General features: G+C 35.8%; 1 protein-coding gene across 5 annotated transcripts; it reads left to right on the top strand.

The window, feature by feature from the left end:
- The first annotated feature begins 712 nt into the window (after positions 1-712).
- Positions 713-9,422, top strand: LOC127414726 (N-acetyllactosaminide beta-1,3-N-acetylglucosaminyltransferase 3-like). 5 transcript variants are annotated; one of them, XM_051652951.1, is made up of 3 exons: positions 3,893-4,082; positions 6,773-6,792; positions 6,905-9,422. In XM_051652951.1, the coding sequence occupies exons 2-3, from the start codon at positions 6,780-6,782 to the stop codon at positions 8,056-8,058; spliced, it is 1,167 nt and encodes a 388-aa protein (XP_051508911.1). In that variant the 5' UTR covers positions 3,893-4,082; positions 6,773-6,779; the 3' UTR covers positions 8,059-9,422. The 5 variants fall into 5 exon arrangements, with proteins under 5 accessions (XP_051508909.1, XP_051508913.1, XP_051508911.1 ...); XM_051652952.1 differs by lacking the exon at positions 3,893-4,082 and adding an exon at positions 4,132-6,658; XM_051652949.1 differs by lacking the exons at positions 3,893-4,082; positions 6,773-6,792 and adding an exon at positions 713-875.
- The last annotated feature ends 9,087 nt before the right edge of the window (positions 9,423-18,509 follow it).

Genomic DNA, 18,509 nt, shown 5'->3' with positions numbered 1-18,509 from the left:
GATTGAGCTTAACTTGTATTGAATGGTGAAATATTAATAATGCAATGTTTTAAAAGGGTCACAGTGTTTACACTTTTCTGGGAAATCAACCTACTGAATGGCTTACTTATAGTTGTTTCTACATATTAAGCTGAGATAGGGGGAATACTTTTAACCAAAAAAATTTCACACACATCACTTTTAATTGGTGAATGCATAGAGAAGAAAGTGTGTTTTCAGTTTGGGCTGAAATGTTTCTGCTGTTGTGGCACATTTCCTACTTACAGTAGTCACTAATTTTGTGTATATTCAATGTGTTGTTCCTAAAGTTCTGAAAGTATCATACATGTGTTTACAAGTGATATACTGTGTCTCAATGTTTTGCATATATGTACCATGTTTTTTCATGTTGAACTGACATTTGTATGTTATTTTAAGTTTGTAAATTAGCTACAGAATATTGATTTGAATACATTTAAATGTGTTGCTTGTGTCTTCAGGATGGCAAACAAACTGGTCCAACACAATGACATTGTATTTTCCTGAAAGGGAAACTTCACTCTTGATGGATATCACTGCCTACCATTTCCTGCCCTGTTCGGGCAAAAATGACAAAGCAGAGTGAGGCGGGCAGATGGATTCTGTGCAAACTTCCTATTTGATGACCCCCCCCCCCCCCCCCACCCCTTCCTTTAACTTTATTCAGTTTCAGCTTTCCATATCTAACAATTCACTGTGTAAACTATAGGCCTATGTCTCCTTTTCAGTAGCTAATTTCTCTGACAGTTCATGTTTTTCTGTCTTCATGGATTACATTACAGCAAAGTGTCACTTTGACAGTATTCTGAACTCCATGTCAGTACTTAAAACTGGCCGTGTAGTGGCACAACTGGGCAGTGAGATATTACATCCATCATTATTATTATTATTATTCTTTTTTTTTTACTATTGCACAGATGTTTCATTCTTTGAAAGACCTTGTTTCCTTGTTTCATGTTTTTTTTTTTCTTTTATTTTATTTTTTTTTTTTTATTCTCACTGTTGTAATTTAATCTTTGAATTCAAAGGTGCACAAGTTGCCACATTCCTGTCCTGTTTTAGTAATGTGCGCATGGAGAAAAATATCCCTTAGGAAATGTTTTCATTTGAAATTGAGATGATAATGCCTTAGACTAATATTTTTATTATTTGAGGAGAAAAGAAATGCTATTTATTTTGTTGTAGTTTGGATCATATTTTCCTGTTATATGTAGGTTTCAAGATAAAGCTGTTGCAATACAGCAAAACATTTTGGCCCCTCTCTAATCTATATGGTAGAGTCCAAGTTTGAAAAAGTTTCTTTTTTCAAATGCTATAAAATGTCTCAAAACATGATAATGCTATCATTGGATGAATAAAATATGGGTTGGAAAATTTTACTTTTGCTACATTTTTCTACATTATTATATATATATATATATATATATATATATATATATATATATATATATATATATATATATATATATATATATTTCTTTTTTTTTTTTTTTTTTTTTTTTTCATTTGAAGTATGACTGTAACACAACAGTCGTTTCTTTACTAAGTGAAATGCAAGGAAGTGCATACTTCCTGTCACCCCCCAAAACTGTTCTAAAAGCACATTCAGTTGCACACCCTCTCTGGTTTGGTTTCTGTTGATGTTTTTGCTCATGCGTTCAGTTATGCATTAGCTTACTGCAGTTTATGGCTTACTGGCCGTAAGCAGATACTTTTAAGTTTATTGTTCTCACAAGGTTTTATGTTACTTCTGGTACATAAATGCATGTTTTAAAGAATACATTTCTTGAACTGAGGAAAATTGAGGATTAACTTCCCCTTTATGGACCTTTCCTTATTAGCAGGAAGTGGTTGTTAAGCAATTCAGCTATTTTCTGCAATGAAAACTCAAGACTGTGTTGGTATTTTGCAAAACCTGATTCTAAACGTCATACTGACAAAATGAGTTTGAGTGCACTATATAATATATACATTTAGAATTTTTATTTGGCCAAAAGTATATGTATGGATTTTTTTTTTAACCAAATAAGTTTTGCAGCAACAGTCACCCAGATAAAACAGGCTTTGACCAACTGTTTTAATTATTAAACACTAACAGGACAAAATAAGACGAGGCTGACCCTTTGTGTATCCTTCCTTATGGGACTAAAGGTTGAATTTTATTGTTTCCTCAAATTATTATTAAGTGTAAACACACCTTAAATTCAGAGGTGCAACCTTGAGAAAGGCTGATACCTGAAATGTTGGTAAATAAATGAGTTATGCAGTTATATATATATTTTTCCTCCACAAATAATTAACCACATAAAGCAGGTCAGTATTTGTTCAAGCACAGTTATACCCACAGTTCTTCGTGGTTGCACAGTCACAATATGAAGAAGAACAAGACATTCTCCAAACATACTGAGCTGCCAATTAGACAGCTTTACAATTATTTTACAAGTATCTTAATGTTTCATCATTACAGGGACATGTTAAAGATCGTATTAGTCATACTGGTCAAGCTAAATGACTGTCCATCCAGTTAAATGGGCAGCATCAGGGTGGACAGTAACAGGGTTGATATTCAGTGGATAAATGAGCCACTACATGGTCTGTGATTGATATCTAGGAAACATATTTGTAAACAAATATTTATGATTTTATTTCTGTTAGCATAAATACTTATATTGAATGTATATTGAAGTTTTAAAATTACATAAATTTCCCACATATCTTTCCAATGTTATGCTTGACAACCTATGACTAACACACACACACAAATAAATTATACAAAATTGCAGAATGGCTGATGCCCACCTCCAGTGTGTGATGTCATTTCCTAACATTATATCTTCAACAAAAGGTCATAGTATCATGACATAACATGGTGCACAAGGGACACACAAAAAACCTCCACTATCATTGTTAAAATGACACATTTACCACAAATGAATACATGTTAGTGAGAAAATGTAATACTAAACTCTTAATTGTATGTGGAAAACATAGAAATCCAATGATATAGCACAAATTTTTGTCAAAGATATTTTTTTTTAGTTTTGGGGACATGAAATGACAGTGCAAAAGTTGAAAGAGATTTCAATTAAATAGCTTTAAGCCCACAGAAGTGTGTAACATTATAAATAGTCTTTATTCTTTTTTAACAAGCCTATTCATTTATAATCGGTTGAAATTAAATAATATAAATACCACACGCACACACTTGTACTGGGGACTTAAATGTCACCGAATTGTGAAATGACCCAGATTCACATTAAAAAACAGTGCGGGCGGACGGACGAAATAAAAACGCGCTCAGTGTGAACGTCCCCTACTAAACTTAAAATGAAAAACGCTTTAATACAACGACCAGGAAGAAGACAGAAAGGGAGAGAAAAGGCTTAACGTGAAAATAGTATATTTCTGTTTGGGTTATTGTCGTTGTTTTGGCAGTAAAAAGTGAAATGAAAGAAAATCACGAAATGTTTCAAATTAAAAGTGCTGCAGTTTTTATCAAGGGGCGGAGAATGGCAGAATTAAAGTGATAATGCACCAATTACAACGATGAATTTCCAGTTCCACAAAACAACACTGAATACAGTTAAAGGGAAACTAACACGACAGTAGATTATGGACTTCTGAAGCAGCAAAACAAGTGAGTACACTCAAATATTGATCCTTAGAAGTCGTTGTACGCAAACAGCCCTGGGAAAAAAGTGAGCATACAGTGTATATGTGCGTATGGCCCCAACTACACCACTGGTGGTAATTTTTTAAGTCATGGAAGAAGGGTTCTTCTTATTTTTATATTATAAAATGGCCTGTGGTCTAAGCCCCGGATGACACTAGCGACGCCCAGGCACACTGAGATACAGCCTCTCTGTCTAGTTTTATCACTCTTCTTTTCTCTTCCGAGACAGTTTTATTCAGAGCGTCAGAGTGTTTTCTTCATTAGGAGGACACTTTGATGTGCAAAGGCAGGGCGGAGGATGGTTGGTAAAGTTTACTGCGCCTCGACATGAACGAAATCTAAATGTATTCTTGTTCGATTTTAATCCAAAAGAAGATGAATTTACGCACAGGTGAGATAGTTAAATGTTTTGTATCTGGATAATTTATCTTGTCAGTGGAAGTCGCAGCCATGTTTAGATAGTCATGATTTGATTTCAGCACAGTTCGGTACTTTTTTTTTTAAAGTGTGCCATTTAAAAATAAAGTTTTCATCATTTAGATTTTCAACTGTTGTTCTGAGATAATTAATCTGTGAAATGCAATGTGATAAGGGTTAGTATGTAGGCACTACATTGTGTTTATACACTGTTTCTTGACTGATTTCATTGGATTATTCTCTTATTGTGTGTTTAATTTTAGGGTGCTTGTTTATAAATTACAGAAATGTTGATTAAAACAACGATTGCCATTATTTCCATTAATAGGCAGAAAAATAAGTCGTTCTTATGACAGAGATAACATTTTTAGAACACTGTTGCCATACTTGAGTGACATTTTTAATTAGAAAGCAACATTAGTTTTTCGTTTCCATTTTTAACACAACTTCTCGTTTGCAATTTAACTTTTCTTAACTGTTCCAAGTTTTCAAAACTGCTCGAATTTTCTTTTAATGTTTCACACAAGATGGCGTGCTGTAGGACTGTTTGCTGTGCAGTACATTCAAAGGAATCATTTACCCCAAAATTAAAATGATGTCATCATCATGTAGGGTACAGCGGGGCTAGTGGCACACCTTAAGGAAAATGTGCTTTTTTCTGGTCATAAAGTGTATCAAGATTGAAAAAAATAATAATGTATTTTTATGGAATAGTGATGTTGCAACATACTGTAGTTTGTGTAATAATAAAGTTTTAAATAAATAAAAAATATATATATATTTTAATATAAAGTTGGCAAGAGTGCTTTTTAAGCCACACTTGGGGCAAAAGGCCCCCAGGGGAGTTATAGTGATGTTGTGTAAAAATAGGGACAGTGCTGGGTAGTAATAGTCTCGCAGATTAACATTTAGCATGTGCTCCTTTTACGTTACACAGTAAAATATAAACCTCAACAAAGGAATACAGTAGGCGATGGACTATTACTGAGTAGTAAGGGTTAAAAGTAAGTACATTACTGATTGCATTTTTTCATGTAATTTGCAATCAGTACCTGATTACAATTCACAAGTAATCCACCCAGCAGGGACAAGTTATAGGGCAAGTTACTAAAAAAAACTAAGTTTTTTTGGGCATAATATTGATTACCACAAAAATAATTTTGACCTGTCCCTCCTTTTCTTTAAAAAAAAAAAGAAAAGAAAATAAAGGCAAAAATATGGGTTCCATTGAGGCTCTAATTTCTTTAACGCCGTTAACGCGTAATATGACCCTTTGCATAAACCGTAGTTCATGAGAAGTGAGTCGATTTGTCACGTGCTAATGTCATATGCATTGACCGTTGGGAAAACAGATGGTGGGAGACATTATGCTGATAACTGCACAAAGCATTTTACCAATGTAGCACAGCAGTAGAACATGCCCGCAAAGCACAGATAGAGCTTGGAACTTTGTAAAATGATTGCAGAGGCAAGACAGCTGCCATTTAAACACCTGCCTTGTACAGTGAGGCGCGGTACGAAAGTTGCGAGGCGATCGTCTGTGTTCCGTGACTGCTACCGGGTCCTTGAATAACGTATAATGTGCCAGTAATGGGGCTAATTTTGGGGGGTTTAAAGGCAGAAATGTGAAACTTGTAATTTTATAAAAGCACTTATAATAATTATTCTGTTAAAAATTATGTGTTATTTAAACTGTAAAGTTTGAATTGTCATGTTGTCATGGCAATGAAGTTGTAAAACTGCATATAACTTTGCACAGTAAAGGTTAGTAAGTGATTGTATCACACTAAAATCACGCACATTCTTTACATCTTGTGTCTATACTTTTGAAACAATGAGTTTTATTACATTTAAGGTGTGGCCCGATTCACTTCCATTGTAAATGCCTCACTGTTACCCATATTTTTGCTTTTTTAAAGAAAAGAAGGGTTAAGTCGAAATTAACTTTTATGGTAATCAACATTATGCCACAAATGCTGTCGATTGAGCTCAACTTGTATTGAACCCAGAATATTCCTTTAATTCCAACTACTTACATGCCTACATAAGTTCTTCATAGGCAGCAACTCCATGCGTCATTCAAATAGCGCTCCTCACGTGCAGCGCACAGGAGTCTTGGCTCACAGCTGATTTCAGTAAAGATGATTCGCAAGGCATGATGCAATACTCTAATGAGCATAAATATACATACTGTTGCACATACATTTTGGTAAAATAGACAGTTTTTATTATTTCAAACTTTTTTTATCAATACTTTTCAGTACTGCATGCATTCTAAGTATATTCATGATAAAATTTCTCTCTCTTTGACAACCATCCTGGATTTACTTTTGTACCGAGCTCTTTACAGTGCATTCTGGGACATAAAGTGCTAGAATTGAGCCAAAACGAGGTATAGAAGGCAGCATAATTAAGATGCCTACCTTTTAGAACAGCCTTCACGTAAGGAGAGTGCCTATGATGCCTTAAAATGTTGCCTCTGAAGGCAGCTCACTAGGTTTTGGAGCAGACCATGTATCTTACTGTGTAAGAATCGCACTGCATATACTGGTAAATAAAATAGCATTTCAATAAAAATAAAAAAATTCTAGAATGAGAATTACAAGTTTCCAAAATAAACATAAAACTAAGTAAATTGTTTTTTTTTTGTTTTTTTTGGGACAGACAAAAAATGAATAATTCTGGTAAGACTACAGACTAGGTCAGAAATAAAGTTTTTATTTTATTTATTTATTTCTTTGTCTATTGTTGAGTGAACGTTTCTGTTTGATTATCAAACTGTGTCTCGTTAAACAGGTATGAAGATGAAAAAGCCTGGTCTGGAGATGCTTGTTGTACTTACGACAGGTGTTTTATGCCTGGTCATAATCATGAACAATAACAAACTTGAAGATGTGGAAGATGTGACATCAATCAGCAAAGATACATATGAAATTCTCTACAAACATATTCATTTGCCCAAATCTGCAACTCTCCAGCCTTCATTCCCAAGATGTGAGCAGAATGTGTCTGCTTCTAATGTGACTGGATTTTCTACACTGCCACATAATATCCAAGACTTCTTGCTTTACCGCCACTGTAGGGAGTTTCCCATGCTTCTGGATGTCCCTACTAAGTGTGGAGGCCCCCAGAACTCTGCAGATGTCTTTCTTCTACTGGTCATCAAGAGCTCTCCAGAGAATTATGATCGACGACAGGTTCTGCGGAAAACGTGGGCTAAAGAACGACAGCACAAAGGTGTATGGATCCGTCGAATCTTCATTATTGGAACAGCTGGAACTGGCTTTAATAAACTCAGGTTGAATAAGCTAGTGAAGCTTGAGAACAGCAAGAACCAAGACATTTTACAGTGGGATTTCAGTGATACATTCTTTAACCTCACACTGAAGCAGATCCTGTTCTTACAGTGGATGGACAGATGGTGCCCACAGGCCAGATTTCTTTTAAATGGTGATGATGACATTTTTGCCAACTCTTTTAACATGGTGGAGTACCTTCAAGGTCAAGAGGGCAATGATGGGAGCAAACATCTGTTTACAGGGCACCTCATCCAGAACGTTGGACCTATAAGACACCCTGCAAGTAAATACTATGTCCCAGTTCAGGTACAGGAGTCTGATAGATACCCTCCGTACTGTGGTGGAGGTGGCTTTCTTCTGTCAGGTTTCACAGCCAGGACTATCTACAATATGTCTCATTCGATTACTATACTGCCCATTGATGATGTTTACATGGGAATGTGTTTGGAAAAGGCTGGCCTTCAACCTGAGTCCCACTTTGGTGTAAGGACTGCTGGTCTACATATTCCCTCTGAGAATGTTGACAGATTTCATCCTTGTTATTACAGAGAAATTATTTTAGTTCATAGATTTCTGCCACACCAGATTTTTGTGATGTGGGATGAAATACAAGATCCAAATTTAAAATGCGGAGCAGAGTTCTCTCTTTAGATCAGTCCATACACCAAAGAATTCATTTGCTTATCAAGCACAATTTTCTTTCCTGTGTTGATGTATTTCCTATTGAAATACTTTTTTTGTCTTTTTTTTTTTTTTTTTTTTTTTTTTTTTTTATATATATATATAAATAGCCAACAGCCTTTAGTTTACATCACAGCCATGATCTATGATTTCCTACTTGCTATTGCTAGTCAGATGTAGGTGGTATTAGTGGAAGGGACATTCTCATTCTTGAGAGCATTTAATTGAACAAAGCTTTATTTATGCACCTGAGTGCAAGATTTTTTTTCTTGGAGATCTGTTTCCCTGGAAGAGAAAAACTGTACATTTAAAATGCGTATAACTGCTACAAGTTATCAACTTTATGGCGTACACTAGCAAATGGCCTCAAAGCTAATAGAGATGGACTAAAAGCCACAAAACTACAATAGCTAGAGCAAATAAATATGTTGAGTTTTACGAAAAAGTGATTTTTTTTCTTAAATGCTGAAATAAATAATTGCCTTTTGAAAATGATATGGTAAGTTGCATTTTAACTCGAAGAATGCAGCTAGTTTGACTGCTAGTAGGATCAAACTGAAGCAGGTGGTTGATTCCTTTCTCACTATAGGTAGTTATGCAATATTACTCATGGCAATGCATAATCACGTTGTCTTTACACTTGTATTTAAATCATCAGGGGTTGCCAGGAATGCAAGATACATGGATACAAATGTCAATATATTACCTTTTGTAAATATCATCTCCATAGGACACAAGGTGCAACATATTAGGGTTAGCTAAGGGACAGCTTTGCGTCAAAGAACAGAGACAGATTCAGTTAACAAAAACACAGTGGCCATGCATTACATGATTGCATTATGGCATTATTGCATTATCAATTGCTGCATAAACCATTTGAGGCTTTAACACCTACACAATACCTCTGAATGTGTTAAGAAGTATTAAAGACTGTAAAATAATGCAAGTTTTGTTATATAGTTATATATAAATTTATTTTGTAAATATTTGATTGGGGCAGTGTGAACCACCCTTTGGATTGTGCTGGGAAAGTAATCATTTTGTAGTTCCATACTTTGTGATAACTGACTTATTTATGATGTTCTTATGTCTTTGTCGCACATTGTTTACAGTAACTTATACGTTTTTTTTATTTCTTACCGTGGAGTCATGTCAAAATTTCAGTTATTCTTTCCTACATATGATGTTCTTTGTAGCAGTGTTTGGGCGTTTATTTCATGCTTACTACACAATGTTATCTTTCTGTTTTACATTGTTGTATTTATGTATATGCAGAATGATTGTTGCTCACCAGAAGATGAATTATAATTACTTAATAAATAATCTAATTCTTATATTTTGTTATAAAATATCTTGATACAAACTTCATATTTAAATTTTGCTTATTGCATTTATGTGAAATTGCAAAACTTGCTAAAGTAAGTGGCTGTGAAGTTCTCATACTTGGGTATGTTATTGATTTTTTTCAAGTTGTCCGATCGGACAGTTATTTCCTTTTAAATCCACACGCAAGTTTAAACATTTGTTCGGCGGGTGATTGACTGGTGAGAGGTGGTGCTTCGCTGCTGTCCGGGACGCATCATCATGGCATTTTAAACCTCAAATGCGATGTGGTTTTTGTGATCCAATCACAAAACACTGCACCCTGTTTACAGCTATATTTAGCGCTGACCATTTGCGATCGAATCATCCGAAACGTGTCTTATTACCAGCTATAAACAGGGTCAAAAATTACTGCAGCCAGAGCTACGGAATGCAGTAGACAACTTCCGGCGGAAGTCCCACCCACATTTCCCCAGGAAGACCCCCAGGAAAAAGGTGGTTACAAGCTGGGAAAATTGTGTTTTAGCTCAATATGAGGTAAAGAAGCACAATTTATTATTCCAATATTATAAAATTGTATTGCTGATTTGAAATATGTTCTTTGATCTAGTGATGGGTCATTCATGAATGATTTGTTCATTTTGAACGAATATTTTATGTGACACAGAAGAACGAGTAGTCTCAGAGAGTGATTCGTTCATTTTGTGTTGGCAGCGCATGCGCATTGCACAACCTTTGTTCATTTGTTACATGAAAACCGCATAGGCGCTGTACAGGAAACAGAAATGATTACTCTTTTGATCCGAGTCGTTCGTTCTTTTGTCATGCTACGCTATAGCGTATACGGCTGTCACATGACAAAAGAACGAACGACAAGAAGATTCCAGAGGTGAACTAATCTTTCTGTTTCTCGTAATTTGTCCTTGGCTGCATTATAATTCCCATTTTCCTTATTGGGACTATAATCAAAGTTTGATGTGTTGGGGAGGATTTGGCTATTGAAAATGTAACATTTTAAAGAGCACCTATTATGGTTTTTCAAATATTACCTTTCATGTAGTGTGTTATATAGCTGTTTGTGAATGTAAAAAAGTCTGCAGAGTTTCAAAAATCAAAGTGCACGACAAATGGAGTTATTGACTCCCTAAAGAAAGAACCGATTCTGAACACCTGAAACGAGTTGTTAATAATTTCAGACTTACTTCCTGTACTAACCTACATAATTTGGTAACAAACTTCACTGGCTGCTCGTGAACAGCTTTGACCTGCCCTCAAACACTACACAAAGCAGTAGACCAATATCAACAGACTGGGACATCTGACCAATCAGAGCAGAGTATGCTCTCTGAAAAGAGGAGTTTAGAATGAATCCTTTAGAATGGATCATTGAACGAGTCGGTTTTGACACTGGGGAAAAAAAGGTAATGCTGCAATATAAATTATGAGCAAATTAAAGTGTTTTTTTGACCTTGGATGCATGTAAATCTATTGTATGAGACTTTTAAAACAAAATTAGGCATGTTTAAAAACCATAATAGGTGCTCTTTAATTTAATTCTGCTCAAATGAACGAAATGAATGAAATGACTTGAATAAAGATTCGTTCATTTTGCTGAACGAGACTCAAAGATCCAAGTCAGTAAAATGATCCTATCTTCCCATCACTACTTTGATCATAATCTTGACCAAACGTTTTTGAGATTTTGGTGTTCCCATCCAAGTAGATTGGAGCTGCGCTGGCATGACTGGAAATAGCCTCCCGAGTGGACTGACTTGCTAGAAAGACTTTGGCCTATATCTCACGCCTCCCTTGACAGGTGCCCACATGTTCAAAACTCCTGTACTAATGCACACATCATTCGTGAACAGAGAGCTCGCAAAAACTTCCCACAAATTCAGCTCAATTATATAGCTAAGTTATCTCCCTGGTTAGTGGTGTTGTATGTAAAGACCCAGACGCTCCACTTTGCTGTTGTCCACCACATCACTTCAATGTTACTTTCCTTTCGGTTTATTCTCAGGATATTATGATAAATGATGATTGCAAATTTAAATAGTTAAATTACTTTGATTTTAGTTAGTGTAGTTTCTGCACAATGGACAATGAGCAGACAAGTTGTAATTCTCGCTTTGATCCTCCACAATTTAAATTCAAACGTGTTTGATTTGATTATTGTGCGCCTGACATTTGCATAAATTTCTGAATCGGTGTTAGTGTTGCACTTAAAAAATGACCAGCCTACATGTCAAATTATAATGATATTAAGTCATGGAAGAAAGGATTCTTCTTATTTTTATATTATAATATGGCTTGCAGGCTAAGCCCCGAATAACACTGAAGTCTAGCGATGCCCCTGAACTAAACAAAACTACTATTTGAGTAATGGTACATTAATAGGCCTTATCCTAATAGTATTAGTCATTTACCGCTGTCTAGAGATAATATTAAATTAAGTGTATACAGATCTATAGAACTAAGCAACCCTACTATTTAGAAACGGATAAGCTGTGGTAGTAATCATTAAAAATACTATTAGTCATTTACCTCTGACTAAAACTAAGGAGATTGTGATCTTGGGATTCGTGTACACAGACGGCACGAGACCCTAAGCGACAGGGTTCCAAATGAACAATTGCAATTTAAAAGTACGAATTAACTGGAATAATCAAGTATCAAAATCTAGATAAGATCTCAATTAATGATCAATAATAACTGGAATCTCAACCTAAAGCTGAGGTCTAATACAATTGGAGTTAAATTAATAATGGAGTCAGATCCAGTCTTAATTAAACAAAATAGTTTAAGACGTAGCCACACGCGCATGTGCAAGATGAATTCGCAGATACCTAAACCATTCCGCCATTGGGCCAGCTAGGTGGGTTTTTTTTACAAGCATTTGAAGGTGCACTTAGTAACTATTGTCTTTGTGTCGTCTTGGACTTACACTGACACCTTGCGGCTTGGATGCAGCATAATTTAAAATCAATAGATTTCAGTTTCAGATGCCATTGTAGAAATGCTGTATTCACAGTCAGCCATGATTACTTTAATCAATGAGTGAAAGAGTCAAATAACAGGATGGTTACTGAGATTAAGCGAGTAGTATTTGGCTGGTCATGTGATTCTAACATGGCAGCCCCCATGTGCGAACCCTCTCCATGTAGAATAAAACAGCTTTTATAAGGTTACTGATATGACTGTAGTTTCCATTTTAATGTGAGATGTCATGATTTCCTACATATATTACAAAATTAGTATTCATTTCTTTAGGAGTTAACATTTTTAATGAGGAAAGAATTACTGAGTGCACCTTTAACTACATGATCAAATCATGAATTCCTCTTCCCAGTTTAAGTTTTCTTAGAAAAAAGCAAAGAAACGGTCACATCTTTGTTACTAGTGGGCAAATGAACCTGTAAACACCAATAATAGATAGAAGGTCTATTGTTCTATTACAACAGGCTCGTTTGAGATGAGCAAGTTCTGCACACTGTGATACAGAACCGATCACCGGTAGATGCATGGCGGTTAGAAATCTGTCCGACTTGCTGCGACAGGCGGTGAAGCTGGTTTTTCAGAGCTGCGTGAACTGCAAGCACGATGGGAAATTACTTGCTGACAACACAGCTTAATGCTCATTGGTTTAAACAACCGTGATGTTTCATTCTCTTTTAAAATGTTAAATTTTTTTATCTCTAATATCATGTTTTTATGTGTATAAATTATATGTGAATATTACCAACACTCTGACTGGGTGGTCTCTGACTGGGATATGCAACTGTTAACATACATCTAAAATATCTAAAATACATGTCTTTGTTAAACTAAAAATGGATGGAAAGACACGTTTTATGGGAGGAATTAAATAACACGTACATTGAATGTGTTGTTTATCATATTTATTTTCAATTTAAAGCAACAGAATTTTAATTATATCCATTTTATTAACCTTTATTGCCTTTAATCTCGTAGCGGCTGATCCACTATGAGAAGTGAAAACTGTCCAACTTGACAGTTCTTATTTCACTTCTCCTCTGACTGCAGCTGTCTGCTCTCTCTACTTTCAAGACAGGATGTTTGGAATCTCAAATGAGCCTAATGTGGTGATGGGGTGTTGCCGAGCGACGTCTGTGGAGAGTGAGGCCACTACAGGAAGAATGGTAAGGGATTGATACCTGTGGGAAATTATCTCTAACAGCTGTTTGTGTTTGCAGTGAGAGCTAAGAGGGAAATAAAAAGCAGTTCAGTCCACCAGAGGGGAGGGAGAGAGAGAGACACGCAGCAGAGTGTTCTGTATGTTTTGTGTTGTGCTGGAAAAACAAACCTTGTTGTGTTAGCCTAGAAAGTGTGTAAAATAAAAGACTTGTGTTGAACTTTTACCCGGCCCTCGCTTCCTCCTTGAGAAGAAGAAAGTCAGAGACCTTGTCACATACAATAGTAGGTCTAAAAAAAGAGAGATTTTTGCAGATTAAATGTACCAATCCCAACCCAAGCTTCTGATTGGCTAATTGGCTAATTGGAGTCAATTGGAGATGTACCTGTTGAAGTCTTTTAAGTCCTACCTTCAAACTTAGTGCTCTTTGCTTGGCATCATGGGACAAATCAGACCAAGTCTGGTTCATCCTTGTGAGCAATTTCCAAATGCCTGAAGGTACCACATTCATCTGTACAAACAATAGTATGCAAGTATAAACACCATTGGACCACGCAGCCATCATACCGCTCAGGAAGGAGATGCATTCTGTCTCCTAGAGATGAACGTAGTTTGGTGCGAAAAGTGCAAATCATTCCCAGAACAACAGCAAAGGACCTTGTGAAGATGCTGGAAGAAACAGGTAGACAAGTATCTATATCCACAGTAAAACAAGTCCTATAACGACAAGGAAGATGCCAATGCTCCAAAACCGCCATAAAAAGCCAGACTACGGTTTGCAAGTGCACATGGGGAGAAAGATCTTTCTTTGGAGAAATTTCCTCAGGTCTGATGAAACAAAAATGTAACTTTTTGGCCATATTGACCATCAGTATGTTTGGAGGAAAAAGGGTGAGGCTTGCAAGCCGAAGAACACCATCCCAACCGTGAAGCATGGGGGTGGCAGCATCATGTTGTGGGGGTGCTTTGCTGCAGGAGGGACTGGAAGGAAAATTATATGGATATATTGAAGCAACATCTCAAGACATCAGCCATGAAGTTAAAGCTCGGTCGCAAATGGGTCTTCCAAATGGACAATGACCCCAAGCATACCTCCAAAGTTGTGGCAAAAAGGCTTAAGGACAACAAAGTCAAGGTACTGGAGTGGCCATCACAAAGCCCTGACCTCAATCTAATAGAAAATTTGTGGGCAGAATTGAAAAAGTGTGTGCGAGTAAGGAGGCCTATAAACCTGACTCAGTTACACCAGTTCTGTCTGGAGGAATGGGCCAAAATTCCAGCAACTTACTGTGAGAAGCTTGTGGAAGGCTACCCAAAACATTTGACCCAAGTTAAACAATTTAAAGGCAATTCTACCAAATACTAACAAATTGTATGTAATCTTCTGACCCACAGGGAATGTGATGAAAGAAATAGAAATCTGAAATAAATAATTCTCTCTGCTATTATTCTGACATTTCACATTCTTAAAATAAAGTAGTGATCCTAACTGACCTGAGACAGGGAATATTTTCTATGATTAAATGTCAGGAATTGTGAAAAACTGAGTTTAAATGTATTTGGCTAAGGTGTATGTAAACTTCTGACTTCAACTGTATATATATATATATATATATATATATATATAATCTTCTAAAACACCATAAATGTTTGTCTAACTTAAAGAAATCAAATAAACAACTGGCAGAAGTGTATTTTTACATGGTGTAGGCTACACCAGTCAGAGGATCTAAGGCTAGAATATACTTAGTTTTTCTGTGTGCTGTTACGTCTCGCACAAAGTCGGGCATTCTAGCCTTTCAAAAGTATACTCTGAGTCCGTTAGTAGGCGTTCGACACATTCACATTTGTGTCCAGGCAGATGTGCAGAAAATGCACAGATGCATACAGGTTCGGGAGGTTACAAAAACTGGACTGCACATGAACTGAAATTTAGCAGCATGCAGGAAACCAAAGTATACTACTTCAGCCTTAACAAGCATGTGAAAATCTGATGCATTTTTTTTCCCATGTTTTGCAAGGTAGCAAAATTTCATGTAGGATGGCTGAAGCATGTTTTCAAGTTAAAATTTTATTTACAGTCAGTTTTCATCAGATTAGGAAAAGTCAGCTTGTGATACTTCAATGTTATATTTAAAATTTAAATGCCCTTGGAGAATCTCGGACCCCAAACAGAACATGAGAGTTATAAAATAATATGAAATCCCATTTTTGTGGTCAATATGTCTAGTCCTCATAGGCTGCCTTCAAGCATGACTGCAGGATGGTTATGAGACTCAATATTAAGCAGGTTCCCAACTAAATTCTTGAGATCGTCCCTTGAGAAAGCCACACCAAATGATGTCAGCAAGGCATACGCCTACCATCACAAAGAACGTACTCAGAGCATGTAGCATGGACAGATTCCAGGAAAGACTTCATATATGAAGTCATATTGTTTGTGAGCGAAAAGCTATTTGCATCTTAGTTTTTGATACACAATATATTATAACATTTAAAACATTGCATTAAACATGCAAATGCCACCAGATAGCAATAATAGATGGCCCTGAGGAATTTAACAGCTTTAAACATATTTAAATTTTATCTAATAACTTACTAACTTTGGCAGCCCTAAAATACTAAAACTAAAATAGAAACTGAAAAACAAAAACACTGAAACTAGAAAAACTAGAAAACTAAACTAAAGCTAACATTTAGAGTGAAAACTAATGAAAACAAAACTAAATTGTAAGGACAAATTGAAATAAAATAGAAATATAAACTAAATAAAAAATTAAAAACTATAATAATTCTGGAAAGTGCTTGGAAGTGTAAAAGATGTAGATTTGGAGACACATTTTCAAATTTTCTAAACATTTTCACAAAAAGCAAGTTTAAAATGTTATTGTAAAATGTATTATTTGAGCTGTAAATATGTTTAAATCGTCGTTTTTGCAGTCATTTTAGGGTTTACAGTATAAAGTCGTCCTGGCAATGTAGTTGTAAAATTGGATACAACTTTACATAGAAAAAGTTAGTAAGTGATTTTATCATGCTAACGTCAGGTTAACATGTATATTGTTAATGTCTTGTGGCTATACTTTTGAAACAGTGAGCATTTTAAAATCTACAGATATGCCACATTCACTTCCATCGTAAGTACCTCACTGTAACTTAGATATTCGCTTTTTTCAAAGAAAATAAATTTTTGTGGTAATCAACATTATGCCACATATGCTGTTGACTGAGCTGAACTTGTATTGAACCCGGAATATTCCATAGCTGGATAAGCATGAGAATGTAAAAATATAACCTTCCAACAATATGCCACCTCTTTACACATACTGACAGTTTTAACACAAATTAGTAGTTATAACCTATACTATGTGTCAAAATGTCAAATTGATTGATTTATGACATGTGATTTATGACCCCCCCTGTCACCCCTGATTGTCAGGTAGAAGATAGTTCGGACATGTTAAAAACATGTTTGGACATGATCTTCCAGGGATGTGTTGGCCAGTCGTCCGATGTCAGTGATTGTTTATGGTGTGTTTATGTTAATGATTTTAAGTGTGAGCCCTGCTTTTCATAGTTTATCCCCCTTTCAGTGTGTACATGTGGTGTTTAAAAACGGAGTCAGACACACCGGTCAGTATCAAACCATACAGTTGTGTTAGCATCTGCGAGGTATAAGTGAATCTTCGTTCTCAGATTACTTTTTTCCGGCAAGTTTTGTTATTCTGAAACGTAATCGTACTTCAAGAGAAGATGGCTGTCTATCTTAACAGTAAGAGGTGGAACAATCTTTTCTGAAGCCACATTGCGATTCTGGAAGGATGTTTTCTGTGATATAATGGTTGAGATGGATCATTATGACCCTGGTCAATATTTTGAGTTCGGTACACAGTAAACAAACAACTCTAAACCGAGTAATGAACGATACTTTAAAACATCACGAGCTGGCAGCGCTTCACTTTTGGTTAATCGCGCGAGTAAACACACCCGCTTTGCTTTGGTCAGCATTTTGGTTAAGCCTACATTTCGTGTTTCATTTGTTCCTTTTTGCTTTCAGAACAACACGTCATGTAATAAGGAGAACGCCACTATTAATCCATGAGATTTCCAACCCACCATACAGGTACCCCCTCCTTAAACCACGGTCACATTCAAAATTACAGTAAATGATTAAAAGAGAAAACGTACACCCACATTGTGGGGTTCAAAAATCTGAGTCTATTCAAAATATAAATTAAACCTGGAAATAATGTTTTAGGATTTTGCAGCTGAGATTCTCTGAAAAGGGCTAAATAGTTGATCGGCTTGTGATGCACGAACGGCTTGCACGCACATCACGAGTCTCGTGAAATTCCCATTCAGCTGATTCAAATACGCTGCATGATCATGAGGAATGATAACATCAAGATGTAGATTGGAATGTAGTTCAGGTGTGAAAGACTTCATATAAATAAAATAGCCTGCTCCTCTCTTGCTGTTGCATGCGTGCTAGTGATTACCCCTCAGTGTGATTTTGAAAAATGTATGACATATTATAATAAATTTTTAAGATTGCACACAATTTCGTGATCAGTAAACAAATAAGCAAATTTGTGACATTAACTGTGTTAACTCATTTTGTACAAAAGGACAGGTTTTCTTTCATTAAAGCGCTTTTGTTGTCAGCACAGCCATTGACCAGGAAAATAAAAAATGGCACTCCATGTCAAAAAGGTTGCCGACCCCTGCTCTAAGACAAGTGAAGACAATGTAATACACACACATTTAAACTATGTGATTACACAACACAGTAAACAAATAGCTCTAGCCTAGCAATGAATAATACTCTAAAACAAAGCAAAAACATGCAATAAACACACACTTACACACTACTGCAGACTCCTATGGATATATCGCTTCAGACTTCATAACCTGTTTATTCAATCTCTAGCAAATATTATAATTT

The sequence above is a fragment of the Myxocyprinus asiaticus genome, chromosome 24, assembly GCF_019703515.2.
Source record: "Myxocyprinus asiaticus isolate MX2 ecotype Aquarium Trade chromosome 24, UBuf_Myxa_2, whole genome shotgun sequence".
NCBI lineage: Eukaryota > Metazoa > Chordata > Actinopteri > Cypriniformes > Catostomidae > Myxocyprinus > Myxocyprinus asiaticus.
The sequence above is the reverse complement of the archived record's forward strand: the minus strand, read 5'-3'. Positions and strand labels throughout refer to the sequence as shown.

Coding starts and splice junctions, on each gene's coding strand:
- LOC127414726 (XM_051652949.1), top strand. CDS start 785: ATGGATTACATTACAGCAAAGTGTCACTTTGACAGTATTCTGAACTCC. Junction 876..6,904: donor TGTAGTGGCACAACTGGGCA/GTGAGATATTAC, acceptor CTCGTTAAACAG/GTATGAAGATGAAAAAGCCT.